At 32.8% G+C, this 20,528-nt stretch overlaps 1 protein-coding gene across 3 annotated transcripts; it reads left to right on the top strand.

Moving 5' to 3' along the window:
* The first annotated feature begins 2,714 nt into the window (after positions 1–2,714).
* LOC126889944 (E3 ubiquitin-protein ligase siah-1-like) lies at positions 2,715–18,392 on the top strand. 3 transcript variants are annotated; one of them, XM_050658698.1, is made up of 3 exons: positions 2,745–2,869; positions 10,950–11,111; positions 17,312–18,392. In XM_050658698.1, exons 2-3 carry the CDS (start codon positions 11,071–11,073, stop codon positions 18,102–18,104), a joined length of 834 nt encoding a protein of 277 aa, XP_050514655.1. In that variant the 5' UTR covers positions 2,745–2,869; positions 10,950–11,070; the 3' UTR covers positions 18,105–18,392. The 3 variants fall into 3 exon arrangements, with proteins under 3 accessions (XP_050514656.1, XP_050514655.1, XP_050514657.1); XM_050658699.1 differs by lacking the exon at positions 10,950–11,111 and having other exon boundaries at positions 2,715–2,869; XM_050658700.1 differs by lacking the exons at positions 2,745–2,869; positions 10,950–11,111 and adding an exon at positions 3,044–3,178.
* Positions 18,393–20,528: the final 2,136 nt, after the last annotated feature.

Raw genomic sequence — 20,528 nt, 5'->3', positions numbered from 1 at the left:
CCCGCTAATCGGAAAAAGCCGAATCGTTCGCCCATGCCTTGTGCGTCTGCAGTTTACGTATATGCGCCCCGGTTACATGGTTCCCGCAGCAAAATTTAAGCTTTAAACGTTTCTATCTCGGTTATTTTTTACCCTACAGAAATAGTAAAAAGGTAAAATATTTGATTCAGAAAAAACAAAATTTGGTTATACATATATCACTTTTTACGTATATTGAGTATTTTTGGAGTATTCTGCCCTGTGATGGATGACCAAAGTTATCGTTAACGTAAAGTTATCCTGTAGTTATGTTATAACCATCGAATTGGTGTGATGTATCATACTTAACTTAACTATTTGCGTTATTTCTTGACAGTTCTTGAGTTATCTGGCCACTTTATAACGCGACGTTAAACCTCAAGTTATGAGATAACTCTGTAGTTATGCAAGGTTAGGTTCATCTTTTGACTTGTTTTTAGACAGAAATCAAGTGAATTTAGAAGCTAGTAATTTAATAATTAAGAATAGAAGGGTAATACAATTTTAAAAATTATACAAAAATCAAATCGAGCGATATAAGTTGAAATTTTATTTTAAGTACCTACTGAGGTTTCTATCCAGAGTTGCCAGATGATATTTTATAAATCCCCCACTTAGAAACTGAAATTCCCTGAAATTGAAGCTGAAATACCCCAAAGAGCCAAATTTAAATTGTTGCCGCATTTTAATAAATTATTAGTCAAATGAAGAGAACAGTAAAGCAAAATTCATACTACAATATCAACGAAGGCCATGGAAATAATTCATAGTTCCTATCGTCTTCGATTATATGGGAGTATAATATACAGTTCTATGTACATTCGCAAATTTAATTTACCATGACCCCTTAAAATCATCCATAATTTTCCGCCCCCAAAAAATCCCACTACAATTTCTGCTTAGAAAAATTTCAATAGACGCTTTCAAATTAACCCAAAATTTTGGGAAAATACACCAATCTGGCAACCCTGTTTCTATCTACCGTTTGAAAGCAACTTAGAAACACCAAGGAACCCAAACAGCTGTTTGCTGTTCGGTCATCGGCAGTAGCCGAAGACGGGTATGTTCGGAACAATCTCTCGCGCTCACTCCAACTTGTACTATTTGTACATAAGGTTCTCTTTGTTACTTCAAAATTTGTTCCTCAAAACTTCTTTCTAATATAACGTTGATGATATAACTATTTCATAACTGGGAGCGATACATCACACCAAATTTTACCTATACAGTTATGAGCACGTTATTCCTGAGAGTTATCTTAACTTTAACTCAAACGTTAAACTTAACTTCGGTCATCCATCACACGACTGATTATCAAAGAAAATGAAAATTACGATAATTTTAAAAATTCTGATTTTTTAAATTACATCTTTTTTTCAAAAATAATCATTCTAAACCAGTAAAAATTGTTGAAATCATTACTTATGCTAATATAAAGAAATTCTTCTAAGGAGTACTATAAATTTTGATTTTTGTGGAAATGGCGTATGTTTTATTTTTCACTTTTTCCTAAAAAGTTCTAAAGGCTTCTCTTATTTTCATCATAACTTGCTTAATTGTGATGCTATTAACTTCTACTGGTCATTTGATAGGTACTCCGAAGTACTTTGAGAAGTGCTTAGCACGTATATTTTATAAAAATGCATCGTTTTCCCGTTATTTAAGCTTGAATACTTAGATTTTAGTACTCGTCGAAAAAATATACATTCAATTACCCATAACTCACTTTGAATTAATATTAGTTTAGTTATTTAAGTGAGGAGTGTAGGTATTCAGCTTTTTATTATCTTCAATTTTTGTAAAAATACCTTTTTTGTAAAAGCTTACAGTTTTCGAGTTATACGTGAAAAACTGCTTTAAAACATGCATTTTTACGACAAAATAAAATCTTTGATCTTTAATAACTCAACAAGTATTGATTTATATTAATAACTTTATATAACAAATTTGGTATAGAATTTGTCTCTATCGATTTATGGTATTATTTCTTTCACCCCCACTTAAAGTGGTAGTTTTCACCACCACTGTAAAAGCGCAAGTTGGCATCATGTCATCTCCGTTCCTTGAGGTATCCTCTTACTACTCACCAATTTTCATGAAAATCGATGGAGCTTCAACGAAATCGGAGGTGAAAACCCTCAGTGGCTGCACTAAGTGGATTGAAAGATATTTTCCCTAATTTTGACATTGCTTTGCACATTTATTTGTGCTTCCCAGTTGCCAACGTGTCCGCTGAAAGTTCATTTTCGAAAATGTCAAGAATTAAAAATATCTTCCCATTAAGTATTACGCAAGAAATTGTTAACAATTTATCGATTTTGTCAAGAACAATTTTTTTTTTGAAAAAGTCTTTTTTTGAAAAGATGTTTTTTCAATGAAGGATGACAATTTTTTCTATTATAGGTATATAAATATCGTAGTTTAAATCCATTTTTAGTGTATTCTTATTTAAATAAAAATTTCTGAAATTTTTTTTCGCAAAAATGGTACATGTTTGAAGGGCGGCTACCTACTAGAGAATTGCCTAGGGCGTCAATTGACCTAAACGCGGCCCTGATTAGGTATCTTTATGTCTTTATTTTATCAAACTATAAAATTTTTATACATCATAATAATTACATTACATTCCAAAATATGTATACGTAAATTCCCATCTCTAGGACCGCTGAAGTTCCTTTCAGAGGATTCGGGTTTGTTCGGATATCACGATCTCATTCGCATTTGTATCAGTTGTTGACGTTTATTTATTTGTTATCGTTAAGGCTAGTATGCAGTTTGTTTATTATTTAAATTAAAGCATTATTAATTTAGTGTTTATTGTTGATCGTAGTATAACTGTGGTATAACTTTGGTAAGTTTAATATACCTACTCTTAATTATTAATAGTAATGTAACAAATAAAAATTTGTACTAGCAATAATTTGTATGGGATTCCCTGGAATGCTTGTTCCTGATATGAAAAACATTGTATAATAACTGATAAATAACTCACTTTTGCTTAGTTACCTTAGTTAAGAGACCAATTTTAAAAATTTCCATATTTTATTTTTTACTTTCGTCAGCTTTTCACTTTCAAAGTATCACATTGTAGTTAAAATTACTGCTCCTAATTTAGGCTGAGCACAGCTACATACCAAGTTTTTTAAGAATCTTATAATAGGTATGTATAAAGGTCATTGTAAGTGGTTTATAAGTACAATAATATTTAAACAAAATATGTTTCTTTGATTAGGTGTATGTAAGTGGTAGTGGTAACTAATGAGTAAATATCAATAATAGGTATACCTAACGAGATTATTATTAGCTTTTTAATGGATTTTACTTAAAACTTGATTTTTTGCTCAAATAAGTACATATTTATAAGAATTCACATTATAAGTATGTACATACTAACAAGAAGTAAATACAATAATATCTGTTAGATTTATTTATTACAAACAGTTTATAATATTTTATTCAAAAAAAAAACAAAATTAACGGCTAGCAAACTTTTATTTCGAGTCATCATTGAACATTGTGTTTGTTGAGAGTGGAGAAGATTCAAATAAAAACTGCAATATTGCTCTCCAGAGCCAGTGGTGCAACCAGGGGGGGTTTTGGAGGATATATCCCCCCATTAGGATGTGCATATTTTGAGCTCTTACTCTTAATAGCATTACTATTCCATACCCCGAGAGACACTCCAGTAATTGTAACTCTCCCTTAGGATCATCCTGGTTACGCGGTTGTCCAGAGCACCAAGCAACACAGTCTGTATTATTTTGATGTTGTTATGGGAAGTAATTCATTGTATGCTGAAGGAATTTGTAGTTCCCTCAAGTCTTGCATATTTTTATTCCCAGATTTGGGATAGTATCATGAGGTTTTTTCCTGGTTTTTCCTCCTGATTTACTATGGAATCACTAACACGAGAATTTTACTGTCATCATTGCATGTGGTTGTCTTTTTAAAGACAAATCACATGCTATGATTTTTTTGTGACGGATATTCTTGAGTTAAAATTGATTTCATGTAATCGAATGAACTATCTTTCAATAAAGTCGTCCCAGGAACGCAACTCTAAATATTGGCAATATCATTTTAAAGTCTTCTACTTTAAAATGTATAATATACATATGTTCGAATTGCCGATATGAATGAGTCAGATTAAATTAAATTATTGGAAGAGTTTTTTTTACTAAGCAACAACATTTTTGTTTAATTTAGTAATATTTTGTATTTTGATAACTACATCCAAGGTGGAAGTCGAAACGTCAATAAAATCATTTTTTTTAAGTTAAATTGTGGCTTATTTCCCAATTAGAATAGTTAATGAAAGATGCAAAGTATCAATTTCAGCCAAAACTTTAAACTATCATATAAAACCATAGATATCAAATATCTAATAATGAACAATGTTGATTTAGTGTAAATGTAACTGGATTGCCTTCGCGGAAAAAACCCTTATTAACCTTTCTGGAACCGTGCTATAAAAACTTATGCTGCAGACCGTGCGGGGCAACTATGTTACCCCACTAAAATACTTTAATAATTCATTTAAATTTTACATTATTGTTTGGAAAGTTATATAATAAGGCACTAGTAACTGAAATAATTTGTTTTTATTATTAAAATGATTTACATTTTTTTTATTTTTACCTGTAATTACAATTTGATTTTATTCCTGATTTTTACAGTCAGGGCATAAAAATGTTTTACTTTCTTCTCGATGTATGGTACAAATTGGTTTTCTGCATGTACTACATGATATTTGAGTCTTTCTATCACGTGCCCTGGCACAAAAGCTGCATCTTCGACTTGTATTATATTGTTGAATGTCTCTTGTAGGGGTTTCTGGCACTGTGTGCCCCGAGGAGTTAATTTCAATTTTAGTATAAAATTATATTTGATAATTTTTATAAAAAAACGATTTAAATTTTCTAAGATTACCTGGAGGGATAAAAAAAATAAAAATATTTTGAAAAGTTATAAAGACAAAACCGCATCTGGGGTAACCAAGTTGCCCCGCACGGCCACGGAAAGGTTAACCGCTACAGGGCTGTCCCCAAATTATGTTAAAACGTCTATTGACGTTACCCGTCTCAAAAGGGTTAAAGTGTTACCATCATATTATAAAATAATAAGTAGTGTTGCAAAGAAGCAGAGTCTCAGTAATACTTCTTGGGCCATTGCTCAGTTTGGGTGGTATTTTTCCCATCAAATAACTGATAAATCAACCCATGAAATTGCTTGAAATCTATTGTTAGTTATTCTAAATATTAGTTATGGTTCTTTCATAATGACCTTGTAACATTGACATTATGATTTGAATTATAATTTAAATATTTGTTTGGTTGTTGACTATTATCATGTCCTCTTTACTGATTAAAATGTTCAAGAAAGGTAATAATTTGTTCATTTCTTGTTACATGATAAATTTGATAGATTATACTATACATTATTTAAATATAGTCATTATCAACTTGATATTTTTTAGTAACAGAGATAAAAAAAGCGTTGATTGTTAAACCAATGTTTTGAATGAAAAAAATCATAACTGAAAGTGTTTTCTATATATAAAATTAATAATGATTAATTAATGGAACAAATAATATTAATTCACCCTTATCCTTCTTAATGTTTAAAGGAGTGGAATAAACTGCAGACCTACCCCTTCGATAGCCACATCTCGTAAAGTTACATGAGTGGAGAGTGGATACACTGCGGTACTTATGAAGTTATTATAAAGATTAGGTATTAGAAGTTAAAAATATCAAAGATTTGTTAGAATAACATAAGAAAAGCGTTATTTTTAACAATTTATTGCCTTACTCTAAATAGAAGGGGCTGTACCGTCGCCCCCTTAGCGAAATTATTCCGATTCGCTTTTTTTGCACAAACTTACTCAAAAAGAGGTCCTTATAACAAATCTACAGGGTGCCAGGCGGTGCTGTGGTCGAAAAATTGTTTAAACATTTTTTTAAACAAATTCAAAAACAAATTTTTTATTTCGAACACTTTTTAAGTAATAGGGTCATTCTGAGCAAAAAACGTCTCTTGTCAATTTTCTCTAAAATTGATTGTTGTCGAGTTATACGCGATTTAAAATTTGAAAAATGCAAAAATGGCCATTTTCAAGGCTTAAGAACTCGATTAAAAATTATATTATGAAAACCAGAAAGTGATCAAATCAAAGTTTAAAATCCCTCCTTCAAGATCCTGAAGAAATTTTTGTCAAATTTTATTACAAAGCTGTTATTTTTAATTATTAATAATGTTAGCGCTATAGTACAAGCTGTATCGTATACCCTATTCCATGAACATACGCCTGTTTTGGTTTACTTCGACAACGAATATTTTACTGTGCAAAATATGAAGAACGAAAGTAAATTGCAAATTACATTGTTGTTTATTGGAATAATTATTAGCGCCATTTACTTTCGTACTTCTTATGTTGCACAGTAAAATATTCGTTGTCGAAGTAATCCAAAACAGGCGTATGTTCGTGGAATGGCCCATATCCCCCGTTAGGTAAATTATTCTGATTCGTTTTTTTATACAAATTTACTCAAAAAGAGGTCCTTATAATAAATCCACAGGGTGCCGGGAGTTGCCGGGGTCGGAAAATTGTTTAAACAATTTTTTTAAACAAATTCAAAAAATCAATTTTTTCACTTCGTACAAATTTTTTTAAATTATATGGGTCATTCTACGCAAAAAAATATGTTGTGATTTTTCTCTAAAATTGATTGCTGTCGAGTTATGCGCGATTTAAAATTTGAAAAATGCGAAAATGGCCATTTTCAAGGCTATTAACTCGATTAAAAATTATTATTATGAAATTCAGAAAGTGACCAAATCAAAGTTTAAAACCCCTCGTTCAAGATCCTGAAGAAAAGTTTGTCATTATTTTATTACAAAGCTGTTATTTTTAATTATTAACAATTAGCGCTATATACCTAATAATAATTTTTAATCGAGTTATTAAGCCTTGAAAGTGGCCATTTTCACATTTTTCAATTGCGTATAAATCGACAACAATCAATTTTAGAGAAAAATCACAAGAGACCTTTTTTGCTTAGAATGTCTCAACTTATCTAAAAAAAATTATTCGAAGTAAAAAAACTATTTTTGTGAATTTGTTTAAACAATTTTTCGACCAAGGTATCGCCTGGAACCCTGTGGATTTGTTATAAGGACCTCTTTTTGAGTAAGTTTGTGCAAAAAAATCTAATCGAAATAATTTCGCTAACGGGGGCGACGATAAAGCCTGGACTATAACGCTAATTGTTAATAATTAAAAATAACAGCTTTGTAATAAAATAATGATAATTTCTTCAGGATCTTGAAGGGGGGATTTTAAACTTTGATTTGATCACTTTCTGGCTTTCATAAAATAATTTTTAATCGAATTATTAAGTCTTGAAAATGACCATTTCTTGCATTTTTCAAATCTTAAATCGCGTATAACTCGACAACAATCAATTTTAGGGAAAAATGAAAACAGATCTTTTTTGCTCAGAAAGACCCAAGTTATCTAAAAAAATTGTTCGAAATGAAAAATTATTTTTGTGAATTTGTTTAAAATAAATTTAAACAATTTTTCGACCACGGCACCGTCTGGCACCCTGTGGATTTGTTATAAGGACTACTTTTTGAGTAAGGTTGTGCAAAAAAAATGAATCGGAATAATTTCGCTAACGGGGGCGACGGTACAGCCCCGTCTAAACATAATTTGTGACGACTTGGACGCAAAATAAGAAAAACGAACAATCAGTCTAACAATGTATTTTGAACAAAGAAAGCGTTTACTACAATAAAAAAAAATCAAAAACGTCCCAAAAGTAAAATATTTAAATCGAAAATAAATAATTGAATTAGTCTTATTGTTTATTAGTCCTATAAATACCAATTGCACTAAATTTTTTCTAACTTTGAGTTTTACAATAAAAATTGTTGGCATAAGTCACAGAAAACGGTCGTTTTTTTTTTATTTTATACGTACTGCATATACAGCACCGTCCACTTCGATTTTGGTTTACCGTTCTGGTGGGTTCTTCGACAATTTTAAAAGGCGGGAGAAATTCAGTTGCATATTTTGGAAGTCTTAGTATCTTCGCTCGCTCTTCTAAATGATCCCCAATCAGGAGAAATCGTACAGCTTTTCCTCAATCTTTTATAACTCAATCTTTGTCAAATACTTTCTTGTCCTTTTTGTACCCCTAAAATGGCAAAAAGGATGTTAATTGATTTAAGTGCTAAAAAATCACAAGAACAAATTTTACTTACATGACCAGCTACGCCGCGGTACGGAATGTCGCTATTGAACATCTCTCACTTCAACGCTCAATATCAAACTATTCAAACACTTCAGAAAATGCTCCTATTTAAAATTTTAAAGTAACCCCCCACCCCACATCCGTGGGGGATCGTGTTTGGTGTCATTCGATAGATTTTTTAAACATATTGAAATAAGTGTATTTTTCAGTTTTTCGATCTGATGTTCATTTCGCGAAATATCGCGGGATTCGTATTTAAAATTTTAAATTTACCCCCCACCCCTCTCCGTGGGCAGTCGTGTTTGGTATCATTCGATAGATTTTTGACAAATATTGAGCACGTATTTTTTAGTTTTTTTATCTACCGTTCATTTCGTGAAATATTCGCTTTTTTCTTGTGAAACTTTGTGACTCACCCATTTCCTTACGCCCCGCCCAAATCGTCAGATTTTTTAAATATACACTGTTTTCATGTACTTAACTTACCTTATCTTAATCTGACGATTTCGAGTTTTTCTAAGGATAGATTTTTTTCGCCCCCCCCCCCCCCTTTAACGAACTCCCCTGTGTTTAGAGCCAATACATGGTAGCAGGGTACCAGGGTTCTCCCCATATGATAATCTGACGCGCTCGAGTTACTGCAAAAATCCCCGCTTGGGCCCCCTACCAATATTATTACCGAGGACCGAAAGTCCCTTAGAATAAACAAAAAGTTTCTTTTGAGATATTTTGAAATGAGATATTTGAAATTAAAAATCACACTCAATTTTCTCTTTTTTTTTTTCGACCCTGTAACTTTTTAAAATAAACATTATAGAAGTTTCCAAGGAATTTCGGCCCTCGGTAATAATGTAATCTTTATATATGCGTTTAAATTTTTCAAAAATATTTATTAGTTTTTCAGGGTTCGAAAATAGAATGCATTTAAAAAGCATTGGCTAAAAAATAGGCGCGAGAAAAATATTTTTTGTGTTTGTTTTAATAACTTCTCAGGGGACTCACTGAGTCCTCTATTGTTCAACCTGATCATGGATAAAATAATAAAAAAATAAGAACAAAAAAGGATGGGAGAAAAACAACTTAAAATAATCTACTATGCAGACGACGCAATACTAATTTCACAAAGTTAAGATGACTTACAACGTATGCTGCACCAATTTAGTATAACCGCTGGAAAATTTAACATGTTAATTTCCCCAAAAAAAGACTAAATGCATGGTTATAACAGCAAATCTAATAAGATGTAAATTATAGCTGAAGGGTCAGATAATAGAACAAGTCATGTAGTTTAAATATCTATGCATCGCACTATCTAGCTACGGAAAGCTCGAAACAGAAGTGGAAGATCAAGTTAATAAAGCAAATAGAGCCGCAGGTTGCCTGAATGAAACAATATGGACAATAAAAACATCGGAAAAGAAGTGAAAGGCAGAATTTACAAAACAGTCATCAGACCAATAAATACGTGGCAGAAACACGACCTGATACAAAAAGGAAAAAAAAAGAATGCTAGAAACAACTGAGATGAAAACACTTCGAAAAATCAATGGTAAGACACTATGGGATAGAGCTAGAAGTGCAGATATACGACGGAGATGCAAGGTGGACAACCGGGTAAAAAGCAGAAGAGTAGAATGGAACGACTACATAAGCCGGATGACAACAAATAGAGTAGTAAGGACGGCGAGAGACGGTTCCCCAATAGGAAGACGATCAGTGGGAAGACCATGAAAACGATGGAATGACAACTTACTGGAGGCACATTGAACAGACAGGGTCATGTCCATGTCTACACAAAAAGAAGAAATTTTTGATAACTTTATTCTGACGTCGAACCTGAATTAAAGACTTGTCCTTGTCATATTAGTTCGTCATCTGTTATCATAGGCGTAACCAGGGGGTGATTTTGGGGGTTATAACCCCCCCCATTTGGATGTACTTTGAGCTCTATACGCTTAAGAGGAAACAGTAGCGATCAACAGGTAGCCAAAACGCGTTCCAAGATTGCGGCTGTAATTTTGAGTATTTTTTCGAGATATTTGGCACACGTATTCGTAATATAATAAAGACTGGCGGTACAGAGCCCAATTTGAAAAATATATTAATATGTGGAAATTACTCTGTAATTAAATACAATATTAAAAAAACGAGCCTGTACCGCCATTAAGAAGAACAAAAAAATACACTTTCTTCAAATAAACTTTTTTATCCGATCCCTGGATTTTGTGTCATTTTGGAACTACTAATGAAATAAAAAATTTTAGTAGTTCCAAAATGACACAAAATCTAGGCATCGGATAAAAAAGTTTATTTGAAGAAAGTGTATTTTTTTGTTCTTCTTAATGGCGGTACAGGCTCGTTTTTTTAATATTGTATTTAATTACAGAGTAATTTCCACATATTAATATATTTTTCAAATTGGGCTCTGTACCGCCATTCTTTATTATGTTACGAATACGTGTGCCAAATATCTCGAAAAAATACTCAAAATTACAGCCGCAATCTTGGAACGCGTTTTGGCTACCTGTTGATCGCTACTGTATCACCTTTTAACACCATTACTATTCCATACCCCCAGAGACCATGAAGTAGTTGTAACCCTTCCCCTTAGGATCATCCTGGTTATACCTCTGTCTGTTATGACATACGTCGTTAGATTTTTCTCTGTTTTAGCTATGTCAAGTTTGAAGTATTTATCACGCAGAGCTACATAAGAAATTCAAAGAGTTCATCCACAACACATCGAAAATACACAAAGTCCTGTGGAAAGCTTTCTATAGTGTTCAATACTGTAATGCGGACAAGAAAAGGTCCTAAGTTTGTAAAAACCCAAAGGTTAGATTTGAATTATTATTCTTATTTAGGCCGTAACCGGCCGTATATATGTAGCGTATAGCGTATATATGTGATATGTATCGTATAGCTAAATACATATCATATTTTACATTTTGTGTATAAGTAAAGAGGACAATACATTACAAACAGTAAATAACTATAATTAATTTTTACGAACAAAAATTTACTTGAAAAATATATTCAATTGAGTTTTTGGTCGCCACTAAGAAATCGAACGGATTGCCATTGTAGGATCTGATCGGGCATTCCTCCACTAGTAGTTTAACAGTTTGTCTTGCAGTACCGCAATCGCAATTTGGAAAGGGTATTTTTCCCCAGTTGAAAAGTGAGTCGGAGCACCTGCCACGGTTTGTTCTTATTCTGTTCAGTGTGGCCCAGATTCGTCTTCGTTGGTCGAAACCCTCTGGCTTACTTTTAATACATGGCATATTCCGGGTATCAGGCGGTGCAGTCTTCTCTCAATTTTCTCGCCAACAGTCGAGAAGAGTTAGTCGGTTATCTTGAAATTCCTTTCAATTAGAATTCTTGCAGACTCTAGAGTCTAGAGGGTTGTTTCTTGAATGAAGCCTACTTATTATGTCTCTTTCGGTGATACCAACGTGAAAGCGGAGCAAAGGATCGGCGTTAATTTTTCTATACTTTCTGACAAGAGCATGTGAGGGGGCTATGTGGCTTAGTGCTGGTAGCCTGGTTTGGCGTTAACACGTTTGGTGCGGCTGTTGAGCCACACCAGTGCCACAGTTTAAAGAGGGACAGTATATAAAACCTCTTCCATGTCGGCACTTTGATCTCAAGAAGTAATACCAGCAGTACGCAATTGGTAATTCACCAGTGGTGGAGGCGGGTTTTCCCTGTTAAAACCCGTACGTTTCTATGCTACTAGCAATGCGAGAGTGGGGCAAAAGCGACTGGGAACATTGCGCGGTCACCATGCGCGACTAAAGATTTTACTTCCAATTTTTCGGAGAGTGGTTCTACTGTCCCTCTTTATACTGTGCCAGTGCACAGTAGCTGTCGAGTCCCAGTGCTGTCGATCCAAGTGTAGTCGCTGAGGAACCCCATGTGGTACCGGATAACTTTTGGAGAATATTATTTCGTGTTCTGTTTTGCAGTAGTCTTTGTAAAATCTTCATTAAAGCTTGGCGTTCTATCTAGTGTCACACCTAGATATTTTGGATGTTCAGTATGGCTGAGGAGTCTGTATTCAAAATGTATTTTTAATTGGTAATTGGCCAGTGGTAAGAGCATACAGTGGCGATCAACAGGTAGCAACAAACGCGGTCGAAGATTGCGGCTGTAATTTTGAATATTTTGTAGAGATATTTGGCACACATATTCGTAATATAATAAAGAATGGCGGTACAGAGCCCAATTTGAGAAATATGTTAGTATGTGAAAATTACTCTATAACTAAATAAAATATTGCAAAAAGGAGCCTGTACCGCCATTAAGAAGAACAAAAAAATACACTTTCTTCAAATAAACTTTTTTATCCCATGCCTAGATTTTGTGTCACATTGGAACTACAAAAAATCGATTTTCCATAACAAGAAATCGAACGTGACTGACTCGGGCAACATTTCGCGTCTATGAGTATAAAAATTATTGATTTTGATAGTATAAGGGCCGGTTGTTCGAACGCTAATCAACTGATCATTATCAAATATTTAATGACTGTCACCAACTGTCAATGTCAACTTTGTTGGGTTGCTGAAAACATAATTGATTACAGTTATGCGATTTATTAATCAATTATGTTAATTATCATAATGATAATTAACATAATTGATTACAATCAACTGATTGACTTACGAAGGAGGGGTGTTGTTATTTGATGGTTGTTAAGGGGACTTAATTATAATCAACTTCTTGATTAACGTTCGAACAACCGGCCCTCAACGTCACTGTCACTGTCGAATATAGACGCACTGTTGCCTCACTTTTGAAAGTTCTCAGAACTTTAGAAAAACAATAATATTGATGACGCGCTACTGTTTACTCTTAAATGAAAGCACGATACTTCCTATGATTACTAGTGGCGGAAATATCTTCCAAGGCTAACCAGGTCGTTTGTTAAAATTTGCTCAGTAGTCTACATTTCTGTGTGGCTCCTACCACGCACTCTGTCATCTGCATATTCGAACTTCTTTGATGTGGTTTCAAGTTTCAGGCATATCTGCTATATAAAAGCTAAAGAGTAAGGGGCCAGCACCGATCCTTACAGGAGGCCATTGTCCAGTTTCATGACTAGTATTATTATGTCGTATGAAAAAAGTCGAGATAATATAGATTTGAATAAATGTTTCGAAATTATTTCAATTATCGAATTATTTCATTATCGAAATATTTTGATATTCGCGGTGTGCAAGTACTTGGAAGGGAATTGAGAAACGATCGTGCGCGAATAGCAGAGAAATATTGCAACTTTCTTAAATAATTCATATTGTCAATTGAAATTGTCAAATTGACGTACATTTCATATCTACTGTCATTGAAGAAGAAAAATTATATGTTGCTCCACAATATTAATATGATTTTTTTCCCTCTGATTCTGGCCTTGGTTTAGAACTAGAACATTTAGCCACGTAATTGTATAACTTATCACTAACTCAGGTGTAATGGGTAGTGGTGTTGAGTAAGTGTCTTGTTACTTTGCAAAGTCGACGTCATTGTCTTTGCAAAGAGACGCTAATTGTATCCGAACGTCTGCGGTCCCTCCGGTGAATATTGATATGATACGCAATTATTATATAAAGGTAAATTTAATTAATTGTATTTTGCTTGCAGTACTGCATTTTAATAACTAATTTTATTTACTACATACAATTGCTTACGTTTTAATAACATAACCTGAATCTTATTTTTTGGACTATGGCCTTGACAATTATCCAGTAACCAGGACTAATATAATTGGCCAATATAATTAAAAGTGCGAATAAAGTTGCAGAGCGTAGAAACCTGGTGTCGCTTTTCCGAACTTGCACGGTCCCAATACCTACAGTTAGTGATGTAAAATTCCCGGAAATTTATTTTCGAGAGAATATTCCCTAAATTAATGTCTTCTCGGCAATTTTTGGGAATTTAAAAATAGTTATTTATTACATTAAATGGAAACTTATTGTTGGATTGATACTCTATAGTACTAGTATGATGAAAATTAGGCAGAAAATAATTCAACAATTTCTTAAGTTTAAAAATACAAATATAATTAGTGAAATAAACTTATACAGAAATAACCATTACTGATATAAAAAAAACGAATAGGCCTATAAGTTGTGACATAAAAGTCTATTCTCAAAGAGGCCTAATAGTTGCCTCCTCACCAACTCCCTCCCAAATAAACTTTCTTGAGAAAAGCCCTTGTTTGTCCATATTTTATAATTATTGCTATAATCGGCCAAACTTTCTCTAACTTTCATTACGTCAAGATTCATGTTTTGAGCATATTCGCAAATAAATCCCATGGCATCCAACAACTGCATTGAATCAAGTAAACTTCTATGCATATTTGGATCTAGCAAATAGATGCCAACACTTTAAACATAATGTTCATTTAAGGCAAATTTATAAATACTGAGACTTGCTTTAAAAACAGATCTAGTACGTAACCATTGACAATGCTGTGCTGTAGTACAGTGGAACCTCGATAACTCGGATTAATCGGGACCGAGGCCGATCCGGGCTAGCCAGAGAATATGGTAAAAATTAATAAAATACGGTATACTTACAGATAAACTCCGTTATAATTGAAATAACATGAAATATATATATATATATATATATATATATATATATATATATATATATATGCACAGTACCTACACATCTAAATTATTAAAAACACGCAAACACAAACCTAAGCAAACGGAAGCAAACAATACAAGACTGTACTACACACAATACAGTCACAATCGGAACGATGTTATGAACAGTGAAAACTAAGGCCATTGTTTAAAAACAAATTTTTAAATAGTCTTAGTCTTTTTTAAACAATGTTAAGACAGTTTGAAATAAATAAAGGAATAATAGGTGCCTGTTGTTCCCGATAAATCCGAGACAATGACCGTCGCTCTGCCGCCGCCGCCGTGTGCCATGAGTCATTTTTACTATCGTATACATTGTTCAAATTACACAAATACACATTATCTCTCAAATATTATATTACATACTATCCCTTGGTAAGATAATTCGGATGGAATTTCCCACATTAAGAGACTGGGCCGATATCAAAATAGCAAGCACAAAATAATCTGAGGAATTCCATCCGAATTATCTTGCTTGAATTATCTATAGTACATTTTTATTGTTGAAATGTTTGTCTGATCAAACTCGGTCCAGGTTAGCCGGACTTCCGGGTTATCGGGGGCCGACTTATCGGGGTTTCACTGTACCTTCATAATCATCATCATCATCTTGGTGCTACAGCCCTTAGAGGGCCTCGACTTTCTCAAGCTTTCTACGCCATTCGGTTCTGTCCCTTGCTTGCATGTTCCAGTTGCCGACTCCGATCTTCGTGGCATCTTGTGTTACCCCGTCCATCCACCTCAACTTTGGTCTACACCGTCTTCTCATTCCCACGGGTTGAGCTGTTGAGAATATTTTTTAACATGTCCGATTCAGGGGCCCGGGCTACATGTCCTGCCCACTGCAGGCGGTTTCGATTAATTACAGTGATTATTTCATTCATAAGAGATTCTGGCCAATAGAAAGCTACAGAAATAAAAATTAAACTGATTATTTCATTCATAGGAGATTCTGACCAATAGAAAGCTACAGAAATCTGAATTAAATCGATAATTTTTGATAATTGCCCGTCGTTAAGTATATTACGTCAGATGCCCTGCGTTGCTACGAAAAAATACATTCAGTGACATTAATGACAATTAATGTTTTAAAAATTATAAAAGTGATGACTTTCAATCGTCAAATATTTATAAAAACTTTGTGTTTAATTGTACTAATTTGTACTTACATAAATAAATTACAATAAAATTTTGGTTTTGAACAGTTTTATTCATGAAATAATCGCAACAAATTGCACTCGAACTCTAAAATTAATATAGAATTTTAGAGCTCTTGTGCAATTACTAATGATAATTTTTGAAAAAAAAAACATTATTCATTTTTGATAATTTTTGATAATATCCCGTCGTCAAGTATATTACGTCAAATGCCCTTCGTTGCTACGAAAAAATACATTCAGTGACATTAATGACAATTAATGTTTTAAAAGTTATAAAAGTTATGACTTTCAACTGTCAAATATTTATAACAACTGTGTGTTTAATTGTACTAATTTGTACTTACATAAATAAATTACAATAAAATTTTGGTTTTGAACAGTTTTATTCATAAAATAATCGCAGCAAATTGCACTCGATCTCTAAAATTATTATCGAATTTTTCCCGAGTGACACTTTGACAGTTTTAATTTCACGACCCGAAGGGGAGTGAAATTATGTCAAAGTGGCACGAGCCACATTTTAGAGCTCTGGTGCAATTACTACTGATAATATCTTTTCCACCAAAGGTATGCTTGTAGATATTCTGCAGTTCAAAGTTATATCTACACCTCCATATTCCGTTTTCACACACTGCTCCGAATATCTTGCGTAGCACTTTTCTTTTAAAAATCGATAGAGCGGATTCATCTGTTTTAGTTAGCGTCCATGCCTCTGATCCATATATGAGAACGGGGACTATTCTAGATATATGAACTCTTTGACCGCTTCGAAGTTTTGGTCATTAATGATTAGATCTGCGTCAACATTTCCAGCTCTTGTGTTTGTGTTAGTCGCCATGAATTTGGTTTTATTTTGATTTATATGTAACCCCACTTGTTCTGCTGCTGCTGTTCTCGCCCTGGTTCTTGTTATAATGTCCACGTCGTCTGCATAATTTGCTAGAGTACCTTATTAGCTGTGTATGCTGTAGTACCTTACTGTGTCATTATTTTCAGATAAAAAAGTACAATTTTGTTAAAACAGATCACACTGAGACACATAAATCCTAAAAAACTGCTAAAATGTTAAAAATAAGTAGGATTTTTAATAATTTCCCACTTTTTGTGAAGATATAATGACCGAGGGAATATTCCCATTTTTTAAATTCCTTTCCACTGGGAATATTCCCCGTCCACATCACTACCGACAGTTCCTAATTATTTGACTTTGTTTTAGGAATATGGCTGCAGAGCAAATTATGCAGTGTCCACTATGTTTGGAAACTATGTCACCGCCCATAATCCAGTGCAAAGTCGGCCATAGCATGTGTGGTTCGTGCATTAAAGAGAGTGGTATCAAAATGTGTCCAACCTGTCGGGAGAAGCTAACTACTACAAGAAATTATCAACTGGAACAATTGATAGAAGGAATAAAAGATGTTCTTAAATTCGATTGTGCTTATCAGCATAAAGGTTGCAAGTTCGCAGTCAACAAGCAAGATAAAGAAAATCACGAAAGAGAGTGTAAATTTAGGAAGTTTACCTGCGAGGGAAAGAGATTTGCAAAGTGGTCATGCAATTGGTCCGGTGATTATTCAGAAATTTATCAACATTTTAAGAGAGATCATAAAGATAATACCAGACTTGAGTTTAAAACTGATGCAGTGATGAAAGTTAGCCTAAAAACCAGCTTCAATAATGTCTATCTAATATCTTTATTCAGTGGACAAAGTTATTTATACTGCAAGCACCGAGTTGACACATCGAATAAAAAGATATACTTCCATTTTCAATTCATAGGACTAAAGAGTCAAGCACAACACTATTACTACGAATTTGAAGTTTACAAAGGCACTAGAAAGTTTAAAATTACTGAAATATGCACAAGCGACACATCAAACATTGATATAACGTTTGCTGAAGAAAAATGCTTCGTAATGTCTTTTATTGCTGTAAAAAATTATTTGAACGAAGAGGGAGAGCTCCCCTTTAAATTTAGGGTTATGTCCACTAAGAAAACGTCTGTGTAATTTTCAGTTTTTCTTGTGACGTATGTGCCATTTTAGAATTCGTAAACATATTCTTTTCGCACTGTTATAAAATGATTGAGGTCCTAAAGGAACGAGAAAAGACACGAAAGAACTGATTATTTGTTAGAAATTATTAAAATTTATTTAGTTGCTTAATTTTTGTAATATTGTATGTTTGATTAAGGTATTTTATGTACTCATAGCTATATAATATAATTAAGAATCTGCATTGTTAAGTCCAGCTATAAAAGTGTATATTTTTTATGAGAAAGACAAACTTAATACTGACTCTGAGTTGTTTTTTTTTTCTATATCTTGCATTTGCATTTCATATAATGCTTATGTTCTGAATTCTATTTTTGATGTATAATCTATTCAAAAATAGGTACCTAATCGATGTGTAAAATTATATCAAATACATTGTTGGATTTTCGGGCGCGTTCAAGTGTTACGTAACGCAATTTTTTGAAGAATTTTGACCCTGCCACAGTATATATGTATAAATATAGTATGTCTCTGTAAGTTGTATCAACATGGAAAACTTTTTTATTACTAATTTTACGAAAAAAGTTATTCTTTATAAAAAGTTCTGCATGGTCCAAAACCCAAGATTCAACCATAAGATATCAAATTTTATGAATGTTATACGAGGTATGTCAAAAAGTTTGAATTTCACTCAAGAGTAAAGTAGCTTTATTTTTCACAGTATTCTAATATGCAATTACATTCTAATTGAAAAAAAAATGTTTTGAAAAATTATATTATGGATAACTAACATTATTTTCAGTTATCAATAATTATGATAACTCTTTTATTATTAATTTTACGAAAAAAAGTGATTCTTAATAAAAAGTTCTGGATGGTCTAAAACCTAAAATACAACCATCTTATATACGCCAGATATGGGAGCAAGAATAGGATATTACCTCCGAATTCTATCCTACTACATGGATTTTAATGAAATTTTGGGCCTAGCCTCTACTTATCTCCTAATTCAAAGTCTATGCCGATGTGTGCTTTTATCTTGGGGGTGGTTCCCACCCCTTTTCGGGGGTGAAAAATGTTTTGGTTAAAATTACCACCGAATTCGCTAGAGAACCTAATTCATATCAAAAACTGTTCTATACTTTTTTTTGAAAACTCGATACTTATTGAGATATTCGTGGTTGAAAATTGGCCATTTTCATTGAAACATAATACCTTTTCGAACGGTTTTTTGCGAATACCTTAAAAACTATGCATGTAACTAAAAAATTATATCAAACATTTTTGTAGGTTATAAAAAAACAAAGAGACACTTGCCTTCATAAATCTTCTAGTTATAGTACAAAAAGAGATATGGTAGGTGAAAATAGTTTGTTTTTGGTACATTCTCAAATTGGTGTATTCAACTTGAAATAACAGAGAAACGGTCGATTTTAGGTGTACAATGCTACTAATACCTTTTGTAGTGCTTGAAAAGACATTTAAAATGAGCTATATTAAAGGTCCATTACATTAAAACTAAGCGAGATATGCTGCAAAAAATTGATAACTAATGTATTTTAAGAAAAAATGAGAAGTAATTTTAACCCCCATCCACCAAAATGTAAATGCCTCGTTTTCCTTCTACAATACCTTTTATTATAGTGTTATTTCTATGTTCAAAAATTTGGACGGGTTTAAAATAAATTATTGAGTTACATGGAGGAAAAGGAAGATTTTAAAGAAAATTTAAAAATGGGCTCTATAATTTGACCTTTTTTTTTTCAAAAACCATTTATTTTAATCCAGTCCAACTTTTTGAACATAGAAATAACACTATAATAAAAAGTATTGTAGAAGGAAAACGATGTATTTAAATTCTGATGGATGAGGGGTTAAATATACTTCTCATTTCTTCTTAAAATATATTAGTCATCAACTTTTTTGCAGAATATCTCGCTTAGTTTGAATGTACTCGACATTTAGTATTGCTCGTTTTAAAGGTCTTTTCAAGCACTACAAAAGTTATTAGTATCATTATACACCTAAAATCGACAGTTTCTCTGTTATTTTAAGTTGAATACATCGATTTGAGCATGCAGCAAAAAAACAAACTCTTCATACCTATCATATCCCTCTTTGTATTTTAACTAGAAGATTTATGAAGGAATGAATCTCTTTGTTTTTTTATAGCCTACAGAAATATTTTATATAGTTTTTTTGTCAGATGCATAGTTTTTAAGGTATTCGCAAAAATCCGCCCTAAAAGTTGTCATTTTTCAATGAAAATAACCAATTTTCAACCACGAATAACTCAAAAAGTATTGAGTTTTCAAAAAATAATTATAAAACAGTTTTTACTTAAAATTAGGTTCTCTGGCCTCTTCCGTGGCTATTTTAACCAAACCATTTTTCACCCCCGAAAAGGGGTGGGAACCACCCCCAAGATAAAAGCTCACA

This window comes from Diabrotica virgifera, chromosome 8 (assembly GCF_917563875.1).
Source record: "Diabrotica virgifera virgifera chromosome 8, PGI_DIABVI_V3a".
Lineage (NCBI taxonomy): Eukaryota > Metazoa > Arthropoda > Insecta > Coleoptera > Chrysomelidae > Diabrotica > Diabrotica virgifera.
This window is presented reverse-complemented; position numbering and strand designations above follow the sequence as displayed.